This window comes from Phodopus roborovskii, unplaced genomic scaffold (assembly GCF_943737965.1).
Source record: "Phodopus roborovskii unplaced genomic scaffold, PHOROB, whole genome shotgun sequence".
NCBI lineage: Eukaryota > Metazoa > Chordata > Mammalia > Rodentia > Cricetidae > Phodopus > Phodopus roborovskii.
In genome coordinates this window covers 1,667,835-1,689,508 of record NW_026126484.1, presented here as the reverse complement: position 1 = coordinate 1,689,508, position 21,674 = coordinate 1,667,835, and the positions used below count along the sequence as shown (strand labels likewise).

The window sequence follows — 21,674 nt, the reverse complement described above, 5'->3', positions numbered from 1 at the left end:
ATATGAGACCTTCCAAAAGCTAGCCCTTAAGGGAGGCCTTTTTGTAACTCCTTGGAATGGGACTTGTGGAGGCAGGCAACTGTTGTAAATAATCTCTCAGGGATCTGTAGCTAAAATGCACTCCTTCCATATTTGGAACCTAAACAATGGTGTGTGCAGAGGATGTCTTTTATTTTCTCATGTGAAGCTGTATTGCACACAGGTTCTTTTTGAGTCACAAATGCTATGCTATGCAGAGAGGTGCACCAATCATTAAAGCATCGTGAACTTGTAGTAGCATAAGTTCCAGTGAGAACTGTAGAGGAAAGGGAAGAACAACCCACTGTGTCCCTAGGGGTTGGCTAGTGATTGGCATCAATGCATCTCCCATCACCTTTAGGACAGCAGCCCCCCCTCCCCTTTACAGGACTTTGCATTAAATGTCACTTGCAACCTTTTCTAAACTTCATGTATCTCTATCCCTAAAATGCTCTGAATTGGAAAATAAGAACTCCTATCTTCATGTCATCTCTTCTGAGGTCCGACCTGTTTTTCTTTGCTAAGAACCAGATTAGATTCCTCACCTTTATATTTAATAGGAAAGGACATAGGAGTAAAGGTGGGGAGCAGGGAAGGGATTTTCCAGTTATTTCTACCCTGTAATCCAAACACTAGAAGTGACTTCTGGGCTTCTGTATGCATTATCTACTGCTGTTTGTTCTCTCTCCCTTCCTCCCTCCTTCCCTCCCTCCCTCCCTCCCTCTCTCTCTCTCTCTCTCTCTCTCTCTCTCTCTCTCTCTCTCTCTCTCTCTCTCTCTCTCTCTCTCTCTCTCTCTCTCTCTCTCTGTGTGTGTGTGTGTGTGTGTGTGTGTGTCTGTAGGTAGGTAGTTGAGGTCGGAAATACCAACCACGAAGTCATTGGAGTAAATAGCTAGCTTTTGAGAGATGCAATTTCCTCTGAGGAGGAAGTGTGGTGCCACACCCTTTCAAGCCCTACCTTCACAAAATGCCAGATTTTAAATCATTGCTTCCAGCAAATGTGCAAACAGAAGTACACTTGATTATGCTTTTGACAGTTATTAAAAGCTAAATGGAGGATTGAAGAGTTGATTAAGTGAAGCCCAAGCAGTTCTAAATTGCTACCACTTCAGCAAAGCCAAGTGACTCTAAATGAGTGCTTGACCATGACTGTTCCAGGGGAGAATGTCAGCTCTGCCCAGGGCGGACACTACCCTGCTATGCCTTTCTTTCTTTATTTGCAATGCTGTGACATTGCGTGCCGCAGTTTATTTTTCCTTTATTGCAAGAAGCTGTTACTTTGATGTTTCTTGAGTGAGGAGACACTAGGCCAAAGTAAAGACTATCCCCTGAATGAATGTGTCTTTAACACCACTATTGTCCAGGAGACTGGAAAGCACCAGATCTCACTGGAATTTTAGGTGTGTATATAACTGCAGCAAAGTGGTAACAGGATTCCAGGAACCTTAGGTTTCAATAAGAAAGTGAAGGACCAGCCTGTAGCCACAGCCTTTGAAACCAGAGGGCAGGAAACAGGATGTACTTAGTCTACTAGGGATCTGTTTTGTCTATTACTGTGATCTCCTGGACAGGAACTTATTGTGGGATTGGATGAAATGTAAGTGCTGCCAACATGACTGATGATAAAGTCACCCAAGAGGAGGATCATGCATGTTTATTTTCTTTCTTGGGCAGTCCCCCCATGGTAGGCTCAATCCAAGATGCTGAGAAGTACAAGGTGCCTCAGTATCCAGATTGGAAAAGTTGGGATGTGTGAAGCTAATCCCTGACTGCTAGGTATTCAGTTATAGGAATTTGAGAAAGACCACAGGAACTGCATCTATGCAAATTCAGTTGTTAGGATACTGGAGTGTGAGAACTAAAAGACACTGTTAAGGCTGTCTAGTTCAAGCCTTTCACTGAAAACATGGACAGAAGCCTGCCTGGAACCTGAGCATCTGGCCTTCCACTGGCTCTCTAGCATTTCACACTCTATAGCACCTTCTCCCTCCCATGGCTGGCTGAATATCACACACAGCACAATGACAAACCTCAACTCTGTGCAAACTCCATCAGCTCTATCCCCAAAAGGAAAAGTTAGCTCCCCAAGAACAAATATTTGGGAAACAGCTATGGCTGAAGAATTAGCCCTGGCTTACTTCCTGGTTCTTGATGAATGATTTCAAAGAGGAGATACTTTCTATTTGCCACTTAATAGAGAAGATAAATCCATCCTTATTATTTGTACAGGCTAATAGATGTAAACAGCTTAAACAGTCCAGAAATGGGTCATTCAGTGCTGAGTTGGAAGAAGAGAAGAGACAACAGCAAAGTAGTGAACCAGGCAGGGAAAATAAGCTGCAACCTGGATGCCAGAGACCAGCTCCCATTTCAGTGCAGCCATTTGCAAATGTGCCTTCTGGAGAAGTCACATGGTCCATCCTAAGCCTGCCTTTCTCCTCTCTGGAAAATGAAAACAATAAAAGCTATAGTTATGTTGTCACAAGGATTCAACACAATAGTATATGAGAACTGACCAGCATGTGCTCAGCTTATGACATACATTGAATAAATGATCAATCTCATTACAAAACATAGATCTTAACAAGTTGTGCTATTAGTAATATATACAATGGGAAACCTGACATTGAGTATATTTGTATATTTCTCACATTGTCTAAGAATATGCAAGAAAAACAAAAAGTTTTAAAGAGCCAGATAAAGCTGATAAATACATACATACATACATACATACATACATACATACATATTACCAACTGCAACCTCCCCGCCTAGTGTTTCACTCAAAGCCCATTCTAGTAGGCCCAAATATATAGGTATACCATGTTCAGTGTTCAAGCACCAGCAAATATTTATCAATGTCTGGTATAAGCTGTCATTGTTCTTTAGTTGGTTATTCAGCAATGAATAGAACATACACAACCCTAGCCCTTGTAGTGTAAAAATTTTAGAGGGACAAGATAGATAATGCATATTTGTGTGTAATATATATGTAGGTGACAAGACAGCAAGTTACGTGGTGATAGAATGGCTATATAGATAGAATGTCTACATAGGGCAGGATAAGAGGAATAAAGTATATTTTTAAAGATGGTAAGAAATAGATCTCTCTAATTATAATGATGACATTTGAAGGAAGCTATATAAGAATTCAGGGAGCATGCCATGTAGATGTTTGGATAAAGGATACCCCAAGCATAAAGAATTACTCGTGAAAGCACCATGGTCAGAGTAGGCTGTTTTAATAATTTTAAGCATGAGATAACAAGGTTAAGTTTGCTCTGCATTAATTATATTTGGAGGGAATGTGGTATTTTGTGGTGATTTAAATGCAGTTGTACAAAGACAGGAAACAAAAATGGGCTCCAGATTTAGAATCTGAGCAACTAAAGGGGAGCATGTTGCAGTGGAGTGATTTGGGCAAGGACCCAGAGTTTATCTCTGAACATGCCAGGCTATGGGGATGTCCATGGAGGCAGTCAGGCAGATGAGTTTGGAGGGCATCAGGTGGCTCTAAGTTGGAAATACAAATTAGAGAGCTGTAAAAATAAAATATCTGATTAAAGCCCTGGGTCTGTTTAGTTGAGGAACAGACGTAGTTCAGGGACTGAGCCCTGAAGTTTTCCAGCACTGAAACAGAAAAAGACCAGTTTCCATGAAACTGCCATTATCACTCAGCCCAAAGCCTCTGGGGTTTTTGAATGATAGTTCTTGGGTCAAATGTACCCACTACCAATTTCTGTAAATGAATTTTATTAAAATTCAGACACATTTATTGATTTCTTTCTATTGGCTTAATAGCCTACAAAGCCTAAATCATTTACTGTCTGATGCTTTGTAGAAAGTATTTGCCAAACCAGTGGTGAGTGGAGGCTCAGCTGGACAGACCCCAAGCTCAGAGATGACTTCAGTCTAGAGGTGCTGAATGTATTCTGTGTGTGCAATAGCCTTGCTGAGCCTGGATTAGAATTGTTTTCCAGAAAAGGTACTAGACCAGGAGTTCTCACCCTGTGGGTTGCGACCCCAGCTCACAGGGGTCACTAAAGACCATCAGAAATATATACTTACATTACAGTTCATAACCCTAGCAAATTACAGTTAGGGAGAAGCAGTGAAAATAATTTTATGATTGTGGAGTACCACCACATGAGGAACTGTATTAAAGGGTCCAGCATGGGAAGGTTGAGAACCACTGAAGCACATTGAAATGCTTTGTCCACACTAATTTAACTTTCCCTTCTTTAGTCTTTTCCCTTCCTCATTTACATGCCAGCCAGTGAACCCATGACCTCAGCCTCAGTGACTACAAGCCAAACATTTCAGAGGGGGTTACAGCCAGAGTCTTCTTATCTGGCATCCCTAAGAGTTCATGTTTCAGTCACAGAAACACATTGTAAGAGTTGTCTGAGCTTTCTTGATAAGTGTGAATACATGGCTACTGAGTGTATTTGCAAAGAAACAGAACAGAAGAACTCAATTTTTTTTTTGAAAGACTAATTTCCCTTTATCCAATCATGTTCGGAGTGTTCAGGGTCTCATTAAAGGGGTGGGAGAGACTCTTTCATAAATTCCCTTGGAAAAATACAGATTTACTTCTTTCAGTACATCCACTAGATTTGTGAAACATGTGTGATAATAAGTACATCCAAATTTCACCCCAAACATCATGAAATACCAGTTCAAATTTGTTACTAGCATGTTTTCCTGCCTGCCTTGTCCAAGAGCTGCACCAGCCCCACATAACACAGAGAGAGGCAGTATTAGATATAAAGCTGTTGGCCTGTTACTAGTGTCTCTTATTGGCTAGCTTTGTCTTAAATATTAACCCATTTCTATTAATCTAAATGTTTCTATGTGGTCTTATATTACCGGGGAGAGGATAAGGACCTCTGTTCTCTTGGTTCTATATTTTGAATCTCCCTACAGCCTCTCCCTGAAACCTCTTTTTTTCCTCATCCCACCTATCTTGCTTTTCTATTGGCCAGCAGTGCTTTATTCATTAACCAATAAGAAAAACATATTTACAGAATGACATCTCCCATCACAAATTTCTTGAAATTTCTTCTTCATGATTCTCATCTCTGTATTTTAACACCTTAACATAACCTACCAAAACTATCCTTAAAATTGATGAGTTCCAAGCCTCTTCCTCCCCTTTCTCTCCATCCCCAGAGGATGTCTTTCCCTCTTTTGCCTGGTTACCCAGAGTTAGATGTCAGAAGCAATGATTTATTGCCATGAGCAACTGTCTATGCAACACTCAACTTCTTTTCCATTCCATTCAGGCTTCATCAAGTCTGTGATCTGCTGAGTCTATTTCACAAAAGATGAGAGCTGATAATAGATAGTTATAAGGATCTAAGGGCTTGAGCTGAGACCCTCAGAGACCTGTGCATGAAAGGCCTAGTAAATTCTCCAAGCTGCATCATTCATGAAGCATATCCATATCACATGGGATCTCAAGGCCATTTCAGCCCCCAAATGTGTATTTTAGTTGTCCCAGTGATGTTTCCTGTGTCTTTGACAAAATATTCTGACAAAAACAACTTCAGGGGAATGGGCTTATTTTGGCTTATAGTTTGAGGATGATGTACAGCATGTCAGAGAAGTTACAGCAATGGAAACTTGATGAAGAATGATGAGTGCTTGGGCAGAGCTCACTTTTTTTTTTTTTTTTTTTTTTTTTTGCTGTTCTTTTTTTTATGCATATAGAGTATTTTTTATTTAATTTTATATAACAAAGTCCAATTAAATGAAAACAAACATTTATACACAATATTTGGGAATTTGGGCGTCGTTCTTTCCAAACTACTTCCTGCTGGTAAGGGGCGCTGTCTTGGGGGATTCAAAGAAGATTCAGATATCCTAGCTGTAGTCTGTAGGGCTGTTTTGTCCAGCTGTTTGGAATGTAGGATCAGAGCTCACTTTTTTTGATATATGTTCTAGGATCTCACCTTAGGGAATGGTACCACCCAGAGTGGGCAAGTTCTCCCACATCAATAACCTAATCAAGATAATCTCCTACAGTAAAGCTATGTCTGGAAGCCTATCTACATCAAGTAAAAATCAACTGTCACATTAGTGGAATACAAGAACATCTAGTTAGATGCCCAAATCCTTCTTATGTTACTTATTTTTTTTTAAACAAATTTTCATTTAGTTGTTTTATGTATATGAGTGTTTTGTCTGGATGTACATGTATGTACCATATGCATGCCTGCTGCCCACAGTGGCCAGAAGGGGGCACCAGATCCCCTAGAACTGGAGTTACAGACAGTTGTGAGACACCAGGTAGGTACTAGGAGCCAAACCTGGGTCCTCTGCAAGAGCAACAAATGTTCACATTGCTGAGCTGTCTCCCAAGCCCTACATATTTTCCTTTGTTCATGTTAACACAAGGAAGTTTGGAGTCTGCACTCTAAACTTAACCTTCCTGAGGAGTTTACACATCTGTAGGATAGGAAAGGTGATATTAAATACTCACCATCCACATGCTTTTTAATCTGGGAGAAGTGAAATTGAATGAGGTAAAACTGCTCTGTCTACTGCTAGTCTCATGGGTGCTTGCCGGTCACAAGTGCCTTCCCCACCAGCAAATCAGGAGCAGATGAGAACAAGTGTCCTGCCCAGTGCCAGTGCAAGTGCAGAATCGAGATCAATGCTGACAAATTTGTGAGCCTTGAGGACAGGAGTGTTTAGTGGAGCAAAAGAAAGATGATCACCAAGGTAAATTCAGTAATGCTTCCATTGCTGGCCATTGTTTATAGAGGCTTACAGCTAGCCTTGTCCTTTGGGAGTCATAGCATTTTCTCAGGCAAGATTCTAATCCCTGTTCACAGTTAGGAAACTGAGACACAGATGAGCTATGTGAAACACGAGTCACAGACACAGCCCAGACTGGACCTAGTTTTCTGACTTCTGGCTCCAGGTTATAGACTGTTCTTTCAGCACGTCTCTGAGGGCTCAGTTCTGAGGCTCCCTGTACAACTTTGACTGGAATACTGCTGACTTTACTAGCCTCAAATGTCAGGATGCTAATAAAGCTTCGTAACATACAAACCCCTTAAAGGTTTAGAAAACCATTCCACTCTATCATGGAATCTTTGCAGCATAGTTCATCTAAAACTAAATTACATCCTATTAGCCTGAGACAAGTTACAAATAATATTAATTTATCCCATCATTATCACAATCTCTGTGGGTTAGAATCTAGGACGGTGTTATAGTTCTCATTTGTGAGAGATGGGATAAAAAACAAAAGTGGTCCTTGCTCAAGATGTAGTTAATTATGGGATGTGGCAATTGCATAGTTACCTGATATTCCTTGTTGGTCATTTCACAAAAACTGATATAGGGTTTTTTGTTTGCTACAAGGGAAAAATAAGGGCCAGGAGTTTATTTTCTTGAACTGTTGCCTAAGCTGTATCTGTGACTTTGTAAAATAAAGGATTTCTCAGAAGACTTTGTTCTGGGGGAAAAAAAAAAAATCACAAAAGTGGCTGGATCTTTTGTGGATAGTCTGGAAATGTCAGAGACCCAATAGTGTTATTTCAACAGGGAACCCTGGCCTAGATTTTTCCGAACACCACTTAGAAAATCTCTAAGTGATTCTCTAAAGCACCAGCTGGGGAGGTCTTAAAGTGTTGGTGAAAGGAGGCAGCTCTGGCTCCCTGCCCATCAGCCCACAGTGCTACCCACCATGGGCCGTTCCTCAAGGTACATCGTGAAATATGATGTTTTGTTCTCCAATAGGGAATTGAAGGAGAAGATCCAGCCAGAAATCTTAGAGCTGATCAAACAGCAGCGCCTGAACCGCCTCGTGGAAGGGACCTGCTTTAGGAAACTCAACGCTCGTCGGAGACAAGGTACTGTTTAGGAACTCCATTTACAGGCAGGGACAACAGTAGCTTGCTTCTGGGTAATCACAAAAGCACAATGTCATTCAAGGACAGCATTGTGCTTGAGACAAAAATTGCATAGGTTAGACCAAAGTTTAAAAGGACAAAAAGGGCCATGGAGCCAAAAAGCTCTTCTTTATCATTTAATAATACAAGGCCTAGTGGTGGCACTAACAATTGATAATATGCTATGACTCATATGCAAGGCTGGTCACTCAATGTGTTACTTACCATGGGCCACAAAGCAGTCAGTAGGGAACCACACATACATTGGTGGCCTCTAGGAGCACTGTGCCACCTTAGTTTGTGTTTGAATGTACTGTATGACAGTCACATGGTGGAATCACCTAAAGATTCATTCTCAAAACATATCCCCATTGTTAAATAATCCATAACCGGATTAGTGAAATTCATGCTCAGAGTAGCCCTGTGAAATGCATATTGTAATTATACACATTTGCACAAAACAAAACAGAGACCCTGCTGGTTGAGTAACTTGTAAAGTTACAGAAAAGCAAGGGCTCATCTTCTAAAACTACAAGACTTTCCTTGTAGTTTTTACTTTTAAAATGCCTATTATGTTTATCCTTATTGTTTTGTGTCTCTGTGATTTGTGTGTGAGTGAAGGTACACTTATTCCATGGTGCACAAATAGAGGTCTGAAGACAACTTTTGTGAGTCTTCTCTCCCAGTGAAAAGTCAAGGAGTTAAACTCATGTCATTAGACTTGCACAGCAAGATCTTTAACCCACTGATCCATCTCACTGATCCCACTTCCTTCCTTTTCCTGACTCCTTTGCACCATCAGGAAAACTGGTACCCACTGTCTGCTTAGATCTTCATACTCACAGCATGGGTGATCCATAGTCTCAAATTTTCCATATTGATGCTGCTCCAGGTCAGAGATATTTTATTGGGGGTATAAGCAACAGTCATTTAAAATGAGGTAGAATCCATTTTCAGAATCTTTCAAGATGGATTTCTGAATTGTCTCTTATTTCTGACCTCAAAATGTCACATCAGAATGGTGCCGGTAGACCTGGCACACTAAACAGGAAGCAGTCCCGACTGTTCCTCTACTTTGATTGTTCCTTGCTCTCCTGGCATGATGTCATTCTGTCCTAGAAGAAAACAGCTGGGAAACAGAGCTGAGAAATAAGGTTTGAGAAGAGGTGGAGAAATTAAGAAAGAGCCAGGCAAAAGCAGAGACATTAGCAAATGTGCTAAGAACAAATGTTAGGAGCTGGGGAAACTCTGGCAGGTAGTTCTGAAACTCGATGGATGCCACACTCAGACACAAAGTTCACCCACTGATGACAGTAATTATTTGTGTTTGTGCCCATTCCCTGGCCATTTACTTTGACTGCTCTGTTCTGAGTGTTCAGTAATTGAAACATGTTGGTGTTACCATTGAAACTTACACTGAAGGGTTTCACAAAGCAGCACTTCCTGGAATAAGTGTGGATTATTTGGAGAGGATGTGAACCCCTGACAGAGCTTCATACTAGGCCTAGGAAGAGGGTAGGAGCAGAGGCTGAGTTAGATGTGTGACTGAGAAAGGCTTGCATTATAAAAGAATAAAGAATTCACTTCTGCATCCAGCTCTTGAAGAACAAGCTCATGCCTATCTATGTCTTTCCATTCCTTGTGCTGGGCATCATGTCCAAGTACATGGTGCTCCAAGAAGACATTATGCTGTAATGCTAAGGATTGGCTGCCTTTGTCTAGTAATGTGGACTTGAGGAGTTTTCAATCAGTGTCAATACCTGTTTCTTAAAATTTTTGCAAGAAATAAAGGCAGTTGGAAATGTAGGTCCTAGAAATCAAGACAAAAGGGGTCACTGTTCATCTGAAATTGTGTTTAAAACGACAAAATTGGTTCAAGAGTGAAAAGACTTGGTCATTGTTTTCTCAGCTCTCAATTAGCCCTGTTGGTGTCTTCAGGCAAGACATCTGATGTCTGAAAACCCTCCAACATGGGAGTCTATCACTCCAGGATCTGAGAGCTATTAGCTGGATAGTTAGCTGTATGCCCTCATCTCCTTATTGTCTCTGGTAGATCAATATCCAGAATATACGAGCCCATAAATGTAACTTAAGGCATTTTCTTTTTGTACTTGACATTGTGCAAAAGACACAGAAGTATTTGGAATGGGAAAGCATATAGAGACACTAAGAGCTTTCATTGTCACCAGCTGAATCCTAGTACTTACAGTTACACTGAACCTTCCAGTCCACCATGCTATGTGATATATCTTTCTAGGCTGAAATGGATTGACTCTACCAGAATCTTCCTATCTAGATAAGATAACTACAGGCTTTTATTTTAAAAACATCCCTCATTTTTGATGAACATCCTAATGAACAAAAACATCTTTACTGATGAGTCAGTAAAGATCTGCAGAGTGGGACCATTTGTATTCAATACAAGATTCTCCTTCTGCAAGCAGAAATGCCGGTTGGTTAAGTCTGGTTACCAGCCCTCTGCCTGCACTGCATGTAGGTTCCCATCACTCCATCAAAATACTGCATTTAGATTTGCACAGCCTAGTAGGCTGGGGTGCAAAATTGATTGCCACTCCTTCAAATACATGCATGTTCAAGGAGACATCATCACTGATTATGTCTGGTACTCCCTGCGTAGGAGCCATGGTTAGTTCCCTTCCAACATATCTAACAGTGAGGAGGACACAGATGAACAGATTTAGTAATTAAGTTCAGGGGAAATGTGAGGGTTTCCAGTGTCACAGAAATGGAAATGGAGGAGATTGCGAAACATCTTTTCCTTTGCTACATTTTGTAGGAAACATCTTTTCCTTTACTACATTTTGTAAAATGTCCCACAGTTAGCATTTGCCTATCATCCTATCTCATCCACAATTCTGATACTTGACAGTTTGATGCATACAAGACAAGTATGGCTTCTGGAATGTCCAGCCATAGTGGGCCTCGGAGGTAGAAAAATCACATGAAACACATGAATCTTGCTTAAGCCCCAGCCTCCCCAGTGCAGACTGCATAGCTGTTGGTGGCCTACTCATCAACCTGGACTCTTTTCCTCTTCTGTCACACAGGATGGTGTTATTCCTATATCAAGTAGGTAGTTGGAAGAGTTAAGTAAACTATCTTTGCACTTAGTGTGTTGGTTATCAAGCATTCAAAACTATCCTATGACTATTTTGGGTTATATTACTTGGCATATAATTCTTAAACACAAGAAGCACACTATTGGACATCTCAAGCCTCCTGCTTGCTTTCTGTTATGACCATACAATGTAAGGCTTGACCATGCTTCTCTTCCCATGTACTACTAGAGAGGACAATGAAGATACACTCCTAGGGCTTGTCTGTGGTTTAGCTATTATTGCTTCATGAGACTGCAGTCTTTGACATTTTCCTCGAGTTACTGTATTTTAGAAATTGTTTTCTCAGAATTGCTTGCATTGAATAGTCTTGATAACCCTGTGTGCTAAACACTATAGAATCATTTCAAGAAACAATACCATAAAGTTGCTTCTCACTAAAGATGCTTGGTAGCTTCCTATCTTTAAGTGCCAACATGACCAAGTTATCTCAGAATTCTATGCTGTATAAAACTTGTCTTCCCACTTCAGTATTTGTACTTCACATAACTCTTGTAGCCCCATCAGAAGCCTGGAGGCAAATGGATCATTCAGGCTCAGCATCTTTATCAACCCTTCCAGGCAACAAGCTGCTTCTTCCCTCTGCTTTAATTACATTTCACGTTTGGTGTTTCATGAAACCTAATCAGCTCATTTTAACAAAAGGGCAGATATTTCCATTTGGAAGTGTGTGTATTTCCAAATGAAGAAAAAACAGTTGAATTTTGGAAAAGACATTCAATAGGTCAAAATAACAAGTAATCACCATTTCAAACATGGAAGGGTAAATAGTGCCCTGAAAAGGGACATGTTCTCTGACTGGAATGAACAAGTGCTGGTAATCAGCCATGCGGAGAATGCAGGTTGGTAATTTCATATATGTTTTACTCATGATGTCAAGGTTAGCACTTTCTAAATGAAGAACAAAGATCTTTTGGTCTACAATTTTGCTAAGGGATATAACAGTATCCCTTAGGACCAATCATCTTGCTGAGTGTATGAGAGTCCTGGAATCATGAGCTAGGCAAGGACACACTGCTTCCAAGAAGGCAGCTTTCAGAGTCAACTCACAAGTCTCTGGCTTTGAAGAGCATTCAGTGGGCTGGGAAGTGTCGGAAAGGCAGAATGACCTACACTGCCACCCACAGCTGCCATTCCCCACCTAGAACCAACAGAGAAACTTATTGATCTCATCACTGGTAAGATGATATTTCCCTTTCAAGGCACTGTCCAGATATGTTCTTTGATTCAGAAAGATTGGATCTTAGGCAAGATGTGGACTTTCTGAACATGATGATTTGGTTTAGTTTAGGGTATCCTAGCAAAACAGAACATTGTACTAAATGTACTAAATAACAGCATATCTTAGGAAATGCTTCCCCATTTCTGTGACAAGGGATTTCCAGGGCCTGCTACCAAGCATAGCTCTGCACCCAATGCTTGGAAATCCCATGCTTCCATAGCAGAGTTGATCAGACTAAATTCTTATGCCTCATGTAAAATCCAGTGTGTTACACCAGTGGTATTACTCAAATTCTGGTCTCCTCTAAAGTCTAATGGGCATGCTCACCTTTGACTAAATTGACAAATGAAGGAAAATTTTTAATTTGTTTTCTTACTGGATGTAGTGATATATTATTTATGATTTATTAAAACTTGCCTGAGGATTCAGAAAGCTAAGACAACCACAAGCTATACAAGCCAGGCACACACCTTTAATTCCAGCAGCCAGAAGCTAGGAGGTGGTAGTATACACATTTAATTGTAGGACACAAGATTAAGAGATAAACAGATCTCTGTGAGTCCAAGGCCACCCAGATCTACACAAGAGTGAATCAGTCTAAAAGAGAATTATAGCTCACACCTTTAATCCCAACATTAGAGAAGTATATAAGATAGAAGCAAGGTCTCAGAGAGGCATTCGTTCTACAGCCACACTGAGGAGAGGGTACAGTCAGAGGCTTGGTGAGAGTTTATGGAGACAGGACCAGCCCATTCAGCCTGAGGGAGATGTAAAAAGCCAGTGACCAGCTGCTTTGCTTTTCTGATATTAGGCTTGAAGCTTGAACTTCAATATCGGTCTCTGGGTCATTTATTTTTTTTTTTTTTTTTCGTGTTACATTTGGATAAAGCAGATTCTTGTCATTTTTACAATTGGACAGTGTTATCAAATTTCATTTCTCAGTGGTTTTTAGCTCATAATAATCCATATGGCATCATAAAAAGCTTTAATCAGACCTTCTTCCTAGGTTTATGGGCTATCCTACTTAGCATTAACTGTCAGCCTGGCATAGCCTTGAGACATTTGAGAGTAAAGCCTCACTTGGAGAATCACCTAGATAAAACTGACTTGTGGGCATGTCTGTTGTCTGTCCTGATACCGATTGATGTAGAGAGCTCAGCCTACTGGAAGCAGCACCATCCTTAGGCAGGTAGGTAGTCTTAGGCTGTATAAGAAAGGTGGCAAACTATGAGTCTGTAAGCAAGCCAGAGAGCCAGCCAAGAAGCACTTCCTCTATGATTCCTTTCCTGCCATCAGCTTTGCTTAGAGATGGATTGTGACTTGGAAGTATAGTGAAGTAATGCTCTACCACCCACCCCAGGTTCCTTTTGGTCAGAGTGTTTTATAACAGTGCAGAAAAAGGCAAAAACATGGGCTTTGAAACCAGCTATTCCTTTCAACCCTTAACAAGAGTAAGGAGAATGGAGGAAGGAAGGAAAAGAGGGACCAATAACAAAGGAAAGGAGGAAAGGGAGAGAGACAAAAAGACAGTATGAAAAAGAACAAAGGAAAAGATTAAAGCAGAAAATTGTCTCCATATTTTTTAGTTCGGAGATGGAAAGACAACTGTTAATATATTCTAATTTGTAATGACTACAAGGCTTCCACATTAACTCTCACATCCTCCGCAGATGCTAGTAAACAGTCTTTGATAATGTTCTCATTGCTTCTTGCTAATTGCTTTTAATGACGATATCCACTCTTCTATTGCCCAAAGGGATTGAGGAACTCATAGCATCATGCTGAGTCTTAAAAGGAAAATGCACATTTTTTTTCTCACAAAACAAAACTACCAATCAAGGTTCTGCTGTTGACTGACACAAATGTTTCTACCACTGTGCTACTGTGCCATGCTGGGCATTGGCAGCTTCACTTTCCTTCATAGCAGTCCTACCTTTGAGACTTATGCAAGTCATGATGACTCTCACGTTAAGGGCTGCAGCTTCCATGCCAAAGAGGGTCACAAATCAAGACAAACTTCTCACCCTCTTCAGTCCCTCCTTCGCTGTTGTGTAATCCATCCAAAACTTCTTACTTGCCTAGAAACACAAGAACACATTTCTTCCATCAGGTATGCACAGACCTTTTTGCTCTTGACCATTGTAACAGTAGACAGAGTAAGGGGAACTTGTATAGAATAAGAGAAGAACTAATTAGGGGTAGGAGGAAGACCTGAGAAAGATGATGTCCTGTAAGAAGAAACTTTCTTTACTTATGAAGCAGACAGTCACACCAGAGTTCCAGGTAGCCTATTGTGTTTCTTTTAAATAAGCTTCCATTCAACTTTGCAAAACAGCGGTCATCTATGTGCCATAAGTAGCCAGTGTTCTGAATTGGTTTAGTAATTGAGAACACATTATGAAAGCAAGAGAAATTCCCCATTCCTATCCTAGATTGTGTTTGTCCCTACTTCCCAGCTCTGAAAACAAATTGTTGTTTTGTTTTGTTTTTGTGGTCCACCTTTCTACTGCCACTAAGAATTGAGGGATTATCTTTTCCTCATGTCCAAGTTCAGTCTCTCATGTCTACCATTTATTTAATGACTTTTTCTTGTTACTCCTAAGGAATACTAGGTACATTGTAGACTTATTACAAATACTTTTAGATAAATAATAATTTATTCTGAAATGTAAGCAATCCAAAACTTAGTATTTTATAGATGACTTTATATTGTGCCAACTCATTCCATATTGTGTTTAACTAGCTCATTTTTTAATAAGATCTTACTGAGTATAAATGATCACTGTACCATATTGACTTATTGGTTTCATGTAATACCACTTAGTAATGGACTAACCCCAGCTTGCGAAGATGACATGTCTCTAAAGAATAGGCAGGTCTTGATCAACAGAATAAGTAAATATCCCAGTGTCACACCTCACTGGCCTCCTTTCCATCACCCTTCAATAACTCACTTACTCCCCAAACCTTCTGAGAGGTACCTTATAGCCAATTGTCATCATAGTCTATGTAGATAAGGACATAGACCACATGGTCCTTGTGTACAGAGAGGATCACCAATTCCTGTTATGTCAAGCCTCTAACAGTTCTATAATGCTCACAACACTTGATGTCCTCCAGACTTTATAATTCTTATTGTAAATTCTGACTCAGTTCCCCTGAATGCATTCTTCTCAAGGAAATCCAGTAATTGGTGAGGGAATAACTCTCTTTAAAGTCCATGCACTCCATAATCACCTGTGATTGCTGTATGTATAAAATGATTTTTGAAAGTTGGAAAGCCTAAATAATTGAGTTATCTTCCTCCTTTTCAATGTTTTGTTTTGGTTTTCATCAGACTCCTTTAAATATATGGTTAGTATGTTCTGGATACAATCAGGAATTCTCAAACAATGCTAAAATTCTCTTATACATGAGGAAGACAAGAATCACACAGGCAGTTTCCTTTTCATTGTTCACTATGTGGCTTTTACTTACATTCTTGAAGCATTTTGTAGATTAAAAGAATTATGGTTAAGATATGATTTTTTTTTCAGTGAAAGCAATCTTAGATTGAAAAACCTTTTTTATTACAATCTGATGGGAAGTAACTTTTTTTTTTTTTTTTTTTTTTTTTTTTGAGACAGGGTTTCTTTGTGTAGCCCTGGCTGTCCTGGAACTTGCTATGTAGACCAGACTGGTATTGAATTCACAGATATCCACCTGCCTTTGACTCCTGAGTACTGGGATTAAAGGTGTGAGCCCATCACCACCTAGCAGATGGCATTTTCATCAGAATAGTTCCAAAATAATTTGAGCCTGCAGGATTTGACCAAGATTATAGGGTACGTGAATGTACCAAGAGGCCAGTAGGACACAGATGACGTTGTATGCCTGAAGGGTTTGAACCAAATCTCTTTAAGTCTTCACTTTCCAGTTTGGCCAACACCAACTGTGAAACCATCCAGTACCCAGCACTTTACTGAGGCATTGAGGCCATAGCCATTATGAAGATAATGGCTGACTTCTCTACACTGCCCAGGCTAATGAGGACCCTGGAGTCTATTGTCTGATGTCTGGTCAGCAGTTGTTCCTGGTACATCTGCTAGGAAAAGCTGCTTAACTTGGATCCATCAAGGGAACATTCCCTTGTGTTTCTTACCTTGGTTCTTAACACAGAGAGCATTAGGATGACTGATGGGCATATCAATAATGTCAGCCCATGATGTTAATTGTGCAAATAATTTCTAGAGGAGGTCAGTTAATAGCGATGAGCAAAGAAGTCTTTCTGGAGGGCCCACCATCTAACTGAGCCTTCACAACTATACAAACATTGCAGTCATGGTTCAAATTCCCAATCTGTAAATCTATACTGCTGTCTATAATGCTGTCATTTGCCTCCTTCTCCCTGTTGTGGTCTTGCTCACATTTTCTCATCAATCTTGAGAGGTGACAGGGTAAAATGTGGGAGTTCAGTGTGAAGAACAACACTAAAACTTTGGGTACTGCCATCCTACCATTACACTGCAGGGCTTAGGAAGGAGGCTGCTTGTGAATGCCTTCACTCTTTCCATAAATCCTGAATAATTTAAGTGATTTCTAATGGATCCCACCCCCATGTGTATCACTTGTGTCCTGATAATTCATGCACAGATCATGGGTGTGATCTGTTAGCATCAAGAAACAGGTGTAGGTACCAACTAAATGTGGCTATGAGTTTAAAGCAGACTGGAAATCAAAGTGGAACCATATCAAGACCCCAAATGCTGGTCTTCCTTCACATTTCTCCCCACTTTGCCAAGCTTCTGTGGCTAAGGACTAGCCCCGTTGGTGGTTACAGGCGCTGATGAAATGCTGATGGAAACTACCCTCTTGCAAAATACTTTGCCATAGAGATAGATTTGGTGACATCCTCTGTGGTCACCAATGTTTGTACAGCAGGGTGTGTGATACTGAAATACTCAAATCAGAAGGGAACTTCAATGTTCAGGACATTAAAATCCATTATTTCTTAAAGTTCAAAATCAAATGAGTCTTTTTTCTCCTCCAGAGTGATGATGTTTTCAAAAGCTAGAATCATTAACTTTGTGAATGTATGTTTTTCTCCTTAGACAAATTTTGGTATTGTCGGCTTTCACCAAATCACAAGGTCTTACATTATGGAGACTTGGAAGAGAGCCCCCAAGGAGAAGTGCCCCATGATTCCCTGCAGGACAAATGTAAGTAGCTCCCTACATGGTGTAGGGAACATGAACTTTGATTGGTTAGTTATATTTTACCATAGTATACCATTCAGAAAACAATTGGCTTAAATGAACCCTTCGACCTTGACTCATCCTTTAATTTAAATCTGAGTATTCTCATCAAGTACATGGCCTGGAAGGATGTGAGGCTCAGGGATGAGCAGGGCAAGTGTCAAAGGGATGCTCACATACTTTTCCTGTCTCATTTGGATAATGTGTGTCTGGAGCTATTTCAAGGAACCAGAACCATATAAATCTAAATTTGTCCATTGTATTTTCAATAACCTGAAATAATCTCTTGTAACTTATATGCAACAACCTCTACCACATATGACTTAATGTGTCCAATAATTACAAGACAGAGTTAGTGAAATACTCAGATACTGCTTTTGAGAACTCAGATCCTTTGGGAACTTTTGATAAATGACTTTCCAGAAACTCAGTGGTCCTCCAAGATATGTATTATTTCTGTTTATTTGCATTTGCCATATGCTTTGTCTTACCATGTGATTTTGAAAAGACAATAACATGTGAGATCCTTTTAAACCAATAAATACTAAGCCAGGTACCAGGTACCAAGGGTCAGCGCTAAGTGTAGAGACTAAATGTTCTTAAAGCTGTGCTGAAGGAATGCCACAATGATGAATTAATTTGGAAGAGAAATGAGACAGAAGTAATAGATCCTTGGAGGACACTCTAGTCAGAGAACTCAACCAGGGGCCAGTTGTCACAACATGCTTAAATAGCCTTTAAAAGTGACAATTGATCCTGCCCTGTACATGAGCCTATCCCAGGCAGTGTCTTTGACCTCCTACCACCTACTGTCTCACATCTGCCCTCCTGTCACCCCAGAGCCTGTGAAAGTCAAATCTGGACTGTCTGCTGTACAGCTCTGGACCACAGGAAGCAAAAATAAACCATGAGTGGGAAACTTCCTGACACTTTTAGACTCTGTGCTGACATCTCAGGCAGAAAGCCTAGAACATTTTCTCTCTCTCCAGTTTAAAAATGGGACAGTCTGGTCTTTGTAGTGTCATACAGTTCATTCCATCTATAGAACTGTTTTCCCAGTCTGTATTATTGATAGACACAGCAGGAAAAGGTAATCTGAAACCCAGAGCTCCAGGCTGTACCTCCCCCCCCCAGCTGAACCTGTCTCCCCAATACAGGCTGTACCCCCAGGCTGTGCCTGCCCCACAACAAGGCTGTTCTCCCCAAGTCTGTACCTGTCACCCCAACACAGGCTGTGCTCTCCCAAGGCTGTGCCTACCCCCATTCCCCCCACACACACACACACAACACAGGCTCTTAGGCTTATGCATGAAGCTAAGAACCCTCTGGTCAGAGTTGACAAAGCTGAACTACCCTATCACCTGATGTAAGGCCTATGCTTCTTCAACTGTGGACCAGACCATCAGACCTGAGAAAGTGGAACACACTCAGGTGGCCACACTCAGACCTCATAAATCAGAAACATTGCCATAAGAACCGGGTGGAGCCTCCAGTGGCTCTACTGCACCCACAAGTTTTATGAAAGTTAAGGTAGATGTTGCTGAACATTCCATGGCAATTCCCCAAACATAACTGTCACCAAAAACTTCTTTTTAAATGTGAATTAAAAATATGTTGTCAACATGCAATTTTTGGAAGAAAGAATATTAAAAAACAAAACCTAACAGATTTAGTATCACTATTTTTTCATAAAAGAAAAGATCCCCCTCTCTGTTTCTGTCTGTCTCTGTCTCTCTGTCTCTGTCTCTCTCTCCCTCTCTCTCTCCAGGTCTTTTTCCTCACTGAATTAGCTGTGTGAAGAACACACTCCGGTATCCTCTTTTTTCTCTACTTCTCATGAGCTACGAAGTGTCCACAGTCAGTTATCTGGAAAAGCATTAGAAGTTTCTGGTGGCCAAAGGAACTTCATCTCTCTGGCCTTTCTTCATCTGGCCAAGGGATGAAGAAAGTACTCTGGGATGAACAATAACCCCATTCCTGATCCCACCTGAGAATCTGTTCTTCGCTTACTGAACATATAATTTATCCTCACACCTATAGATATGCAACCTACTTCTTAACTTGAACATGGGCATGTAACTGGCAGTTTGTCAGTGTTAGCTGCAATACACCCAATTCCTTAGAAAATGAGCAGTCCTACACCTAGAAAAAGTTCTGGAAGCTGGCTAGCACCAGAGCCCTATAAAAGGCAGTTGCTGCACCCTCCCCCAGAACAATGCCTCAGAGTAGAGAGAACTAGCAAACAGCTAGGTGTACAAGGAGAGCCCCTGGCCTGGGTGGTCACAGAAGAGCACAGCCAGAGCTGTGAATCTCCACTCTCCACACAAGTTTTGGTAGTGATCATGGACTGACACTGGGAGAAGTTAGCAGTTTTCCTCCTGAAGATGCTTTCAACAGTTTTGTTCTTTTCCTCTATGGCCTTTAAAGTCCTATGATGCAGGATTCCAAAGGCTGTGTCACACTTTATCCCTAGCAGTAGATGGCCAACAGCACTCAATGGCACCTTTGGAGGGTCCTTGTCTCATAATGTTGTGTCAGGACTTTTTCTTTTTTCATTTCATCCTCTCTCTCTCTCTCTCTCTCTCTCTCTCTCTCTCTCTCTCTCTCTCTCTCTCTCTCTCATTGTTGTTTCTATGGATTCCTGAGTGAGTGAAAATGAATCTCTCTGTCTACATCTATTTCTTATATCTTATATCTTTCCTGGGCTCTTTTGCTTTTCTTTGTTTTGTTTGTTTTTGTTTGTTTCATTATTATTCCTTAGATACCTGTGTTTTCCAATGAGAGACACAATGGGGGAGGGGAGGAAGGAGGAATTGGGAGGAGTAGGGGAAGGGGAAACTGTAATCAAGATATAGCTGATGAAAGAAAATCCATTTTCAATAAAAGAAAAAGGATAGTTTTCCTTAATTAACAGTAAGAGTCATTGCTTTGCCGTGTGTTTTTGTCCTTTCCTGAGGTGGGGGGAATTATCTTCCACCCTTTGAGTTAACCAGGCCTGAATAGTAAGATATTGGTGAATCACGAATAGTTTAACTGGACCTTTTTTACTATAGCTGGTACTAGTGATGACTGAATGATTCTTCTTAGCTGTCTTCTTCCCTAAAGCTTTGAGCCATTGCTCTTCATATTCTTTCTGGTTGCCAGGAAACAGGCCCCTTGAAAATCCACATCTCCCTGCATTTCCTCCCACTCTGCTTCCCTCCCAGGGCTTACAGGCTGTCATCACCATCACTCCCATTAAACATGAGATTCATTTGCTTTCTAGCCATGCCTGGTGCCCCTCAAGGCCTTGGTTTGAAAGAATCTAGGCCAGTGTTCCTCGCCACTACATCAGGGGAAGCACAGGCCAATGCCCTCCTCAAAGATTAAGCCTATTATAGAGGATGAGAAAAGCAGCTGACAGCCAGGGAAAGTGGGGGATTTGGGTCATGAAAGCACAGTGAAGAATCCAGGTCCCTCTTCATCTACTGAGGGGATTAATGCAGATTATTGGTAATAGGAGTAATGGCAGATGGCATTTGCTAAGTGCATAATGTATGCTAGGCACTGTGCTCAGAGCTTACGTAAGTTATCACTATACAACCTGAAGGGATATTGCATCCATATTTTATAGATGAGGTAGAGAAGCATTAAGTATAGCTAGTTGACAGTCATGGTTTAGTAAACAGTAAGATAAAGGTGTTTGCATGCAGCCAAACAGCTCAGTAGCCAAATTTAATTTACTATTTTCCTGCCTGAACTAAAAGTGATCTGGGACTCTGAGAACTTAAACCCCAAGTGGTAGGTAAAAGGTTGAATGAGCCCCCAAAGCCTTTGTTTCTGGTTACAAAGGCACAGTGTGGACCCTCACCCAGTGCTATGAAGCTAATCTGCTAGGTTAGGGAGGGTGAGCTCTGTCCTAACCATTAGAGCAACCTCCTCCACCCGCCTGTCACAGACACTTCTTCTGAGGGTATCTGCACACAGAATGTATAGAAGGCATAGAACCGCTTCCTGGAGATTGTTTGTCTTGATGTGGCCCCAGAAAAACAAAGCTGAAAGTGTTTTCATCATAATGACTGCATTTATTTTTTTAGTAATATTTCTCATTTAAATCATAATTAAAGTTTCTCCCAAGACACCAACAAGGAGTTCCCTGAATGTATTTGGAGTGGAGCCC

The 21,674-nt window shown here is 40.8% G+C and overlaps 1 protein-coding gene across 4 annotated transcripts in view; it reads left to right on the top strand.

Moving 5' to 3' along the window:
• Positions 1 to 21,674, top strand: part of Elmo1 (engulfment and cell motility 1) — a 526,201-nt gene that overhangs the window by 485,519 nt on the left and 19,008 nt on the right. For all 4 annotated transcript variants that reach the window (XM_051194660.1, XM_051194662.1, XM_051194659.1 and 1 more), the window contains 2 exons: positions 7,771 to 7,883; positions 17,372 to 17,479. In XM_051194660.1, coding sequence (XP_051050617.1) covers positions 7,771 to 7,883; positions 17,372 to 17,479 — 221 coding nt within the window. The remainder of the gene's footprint in view (positions 1 to 7,770; positions 7,884 to 17,371; positions 17,480 to 21,674) is intronic.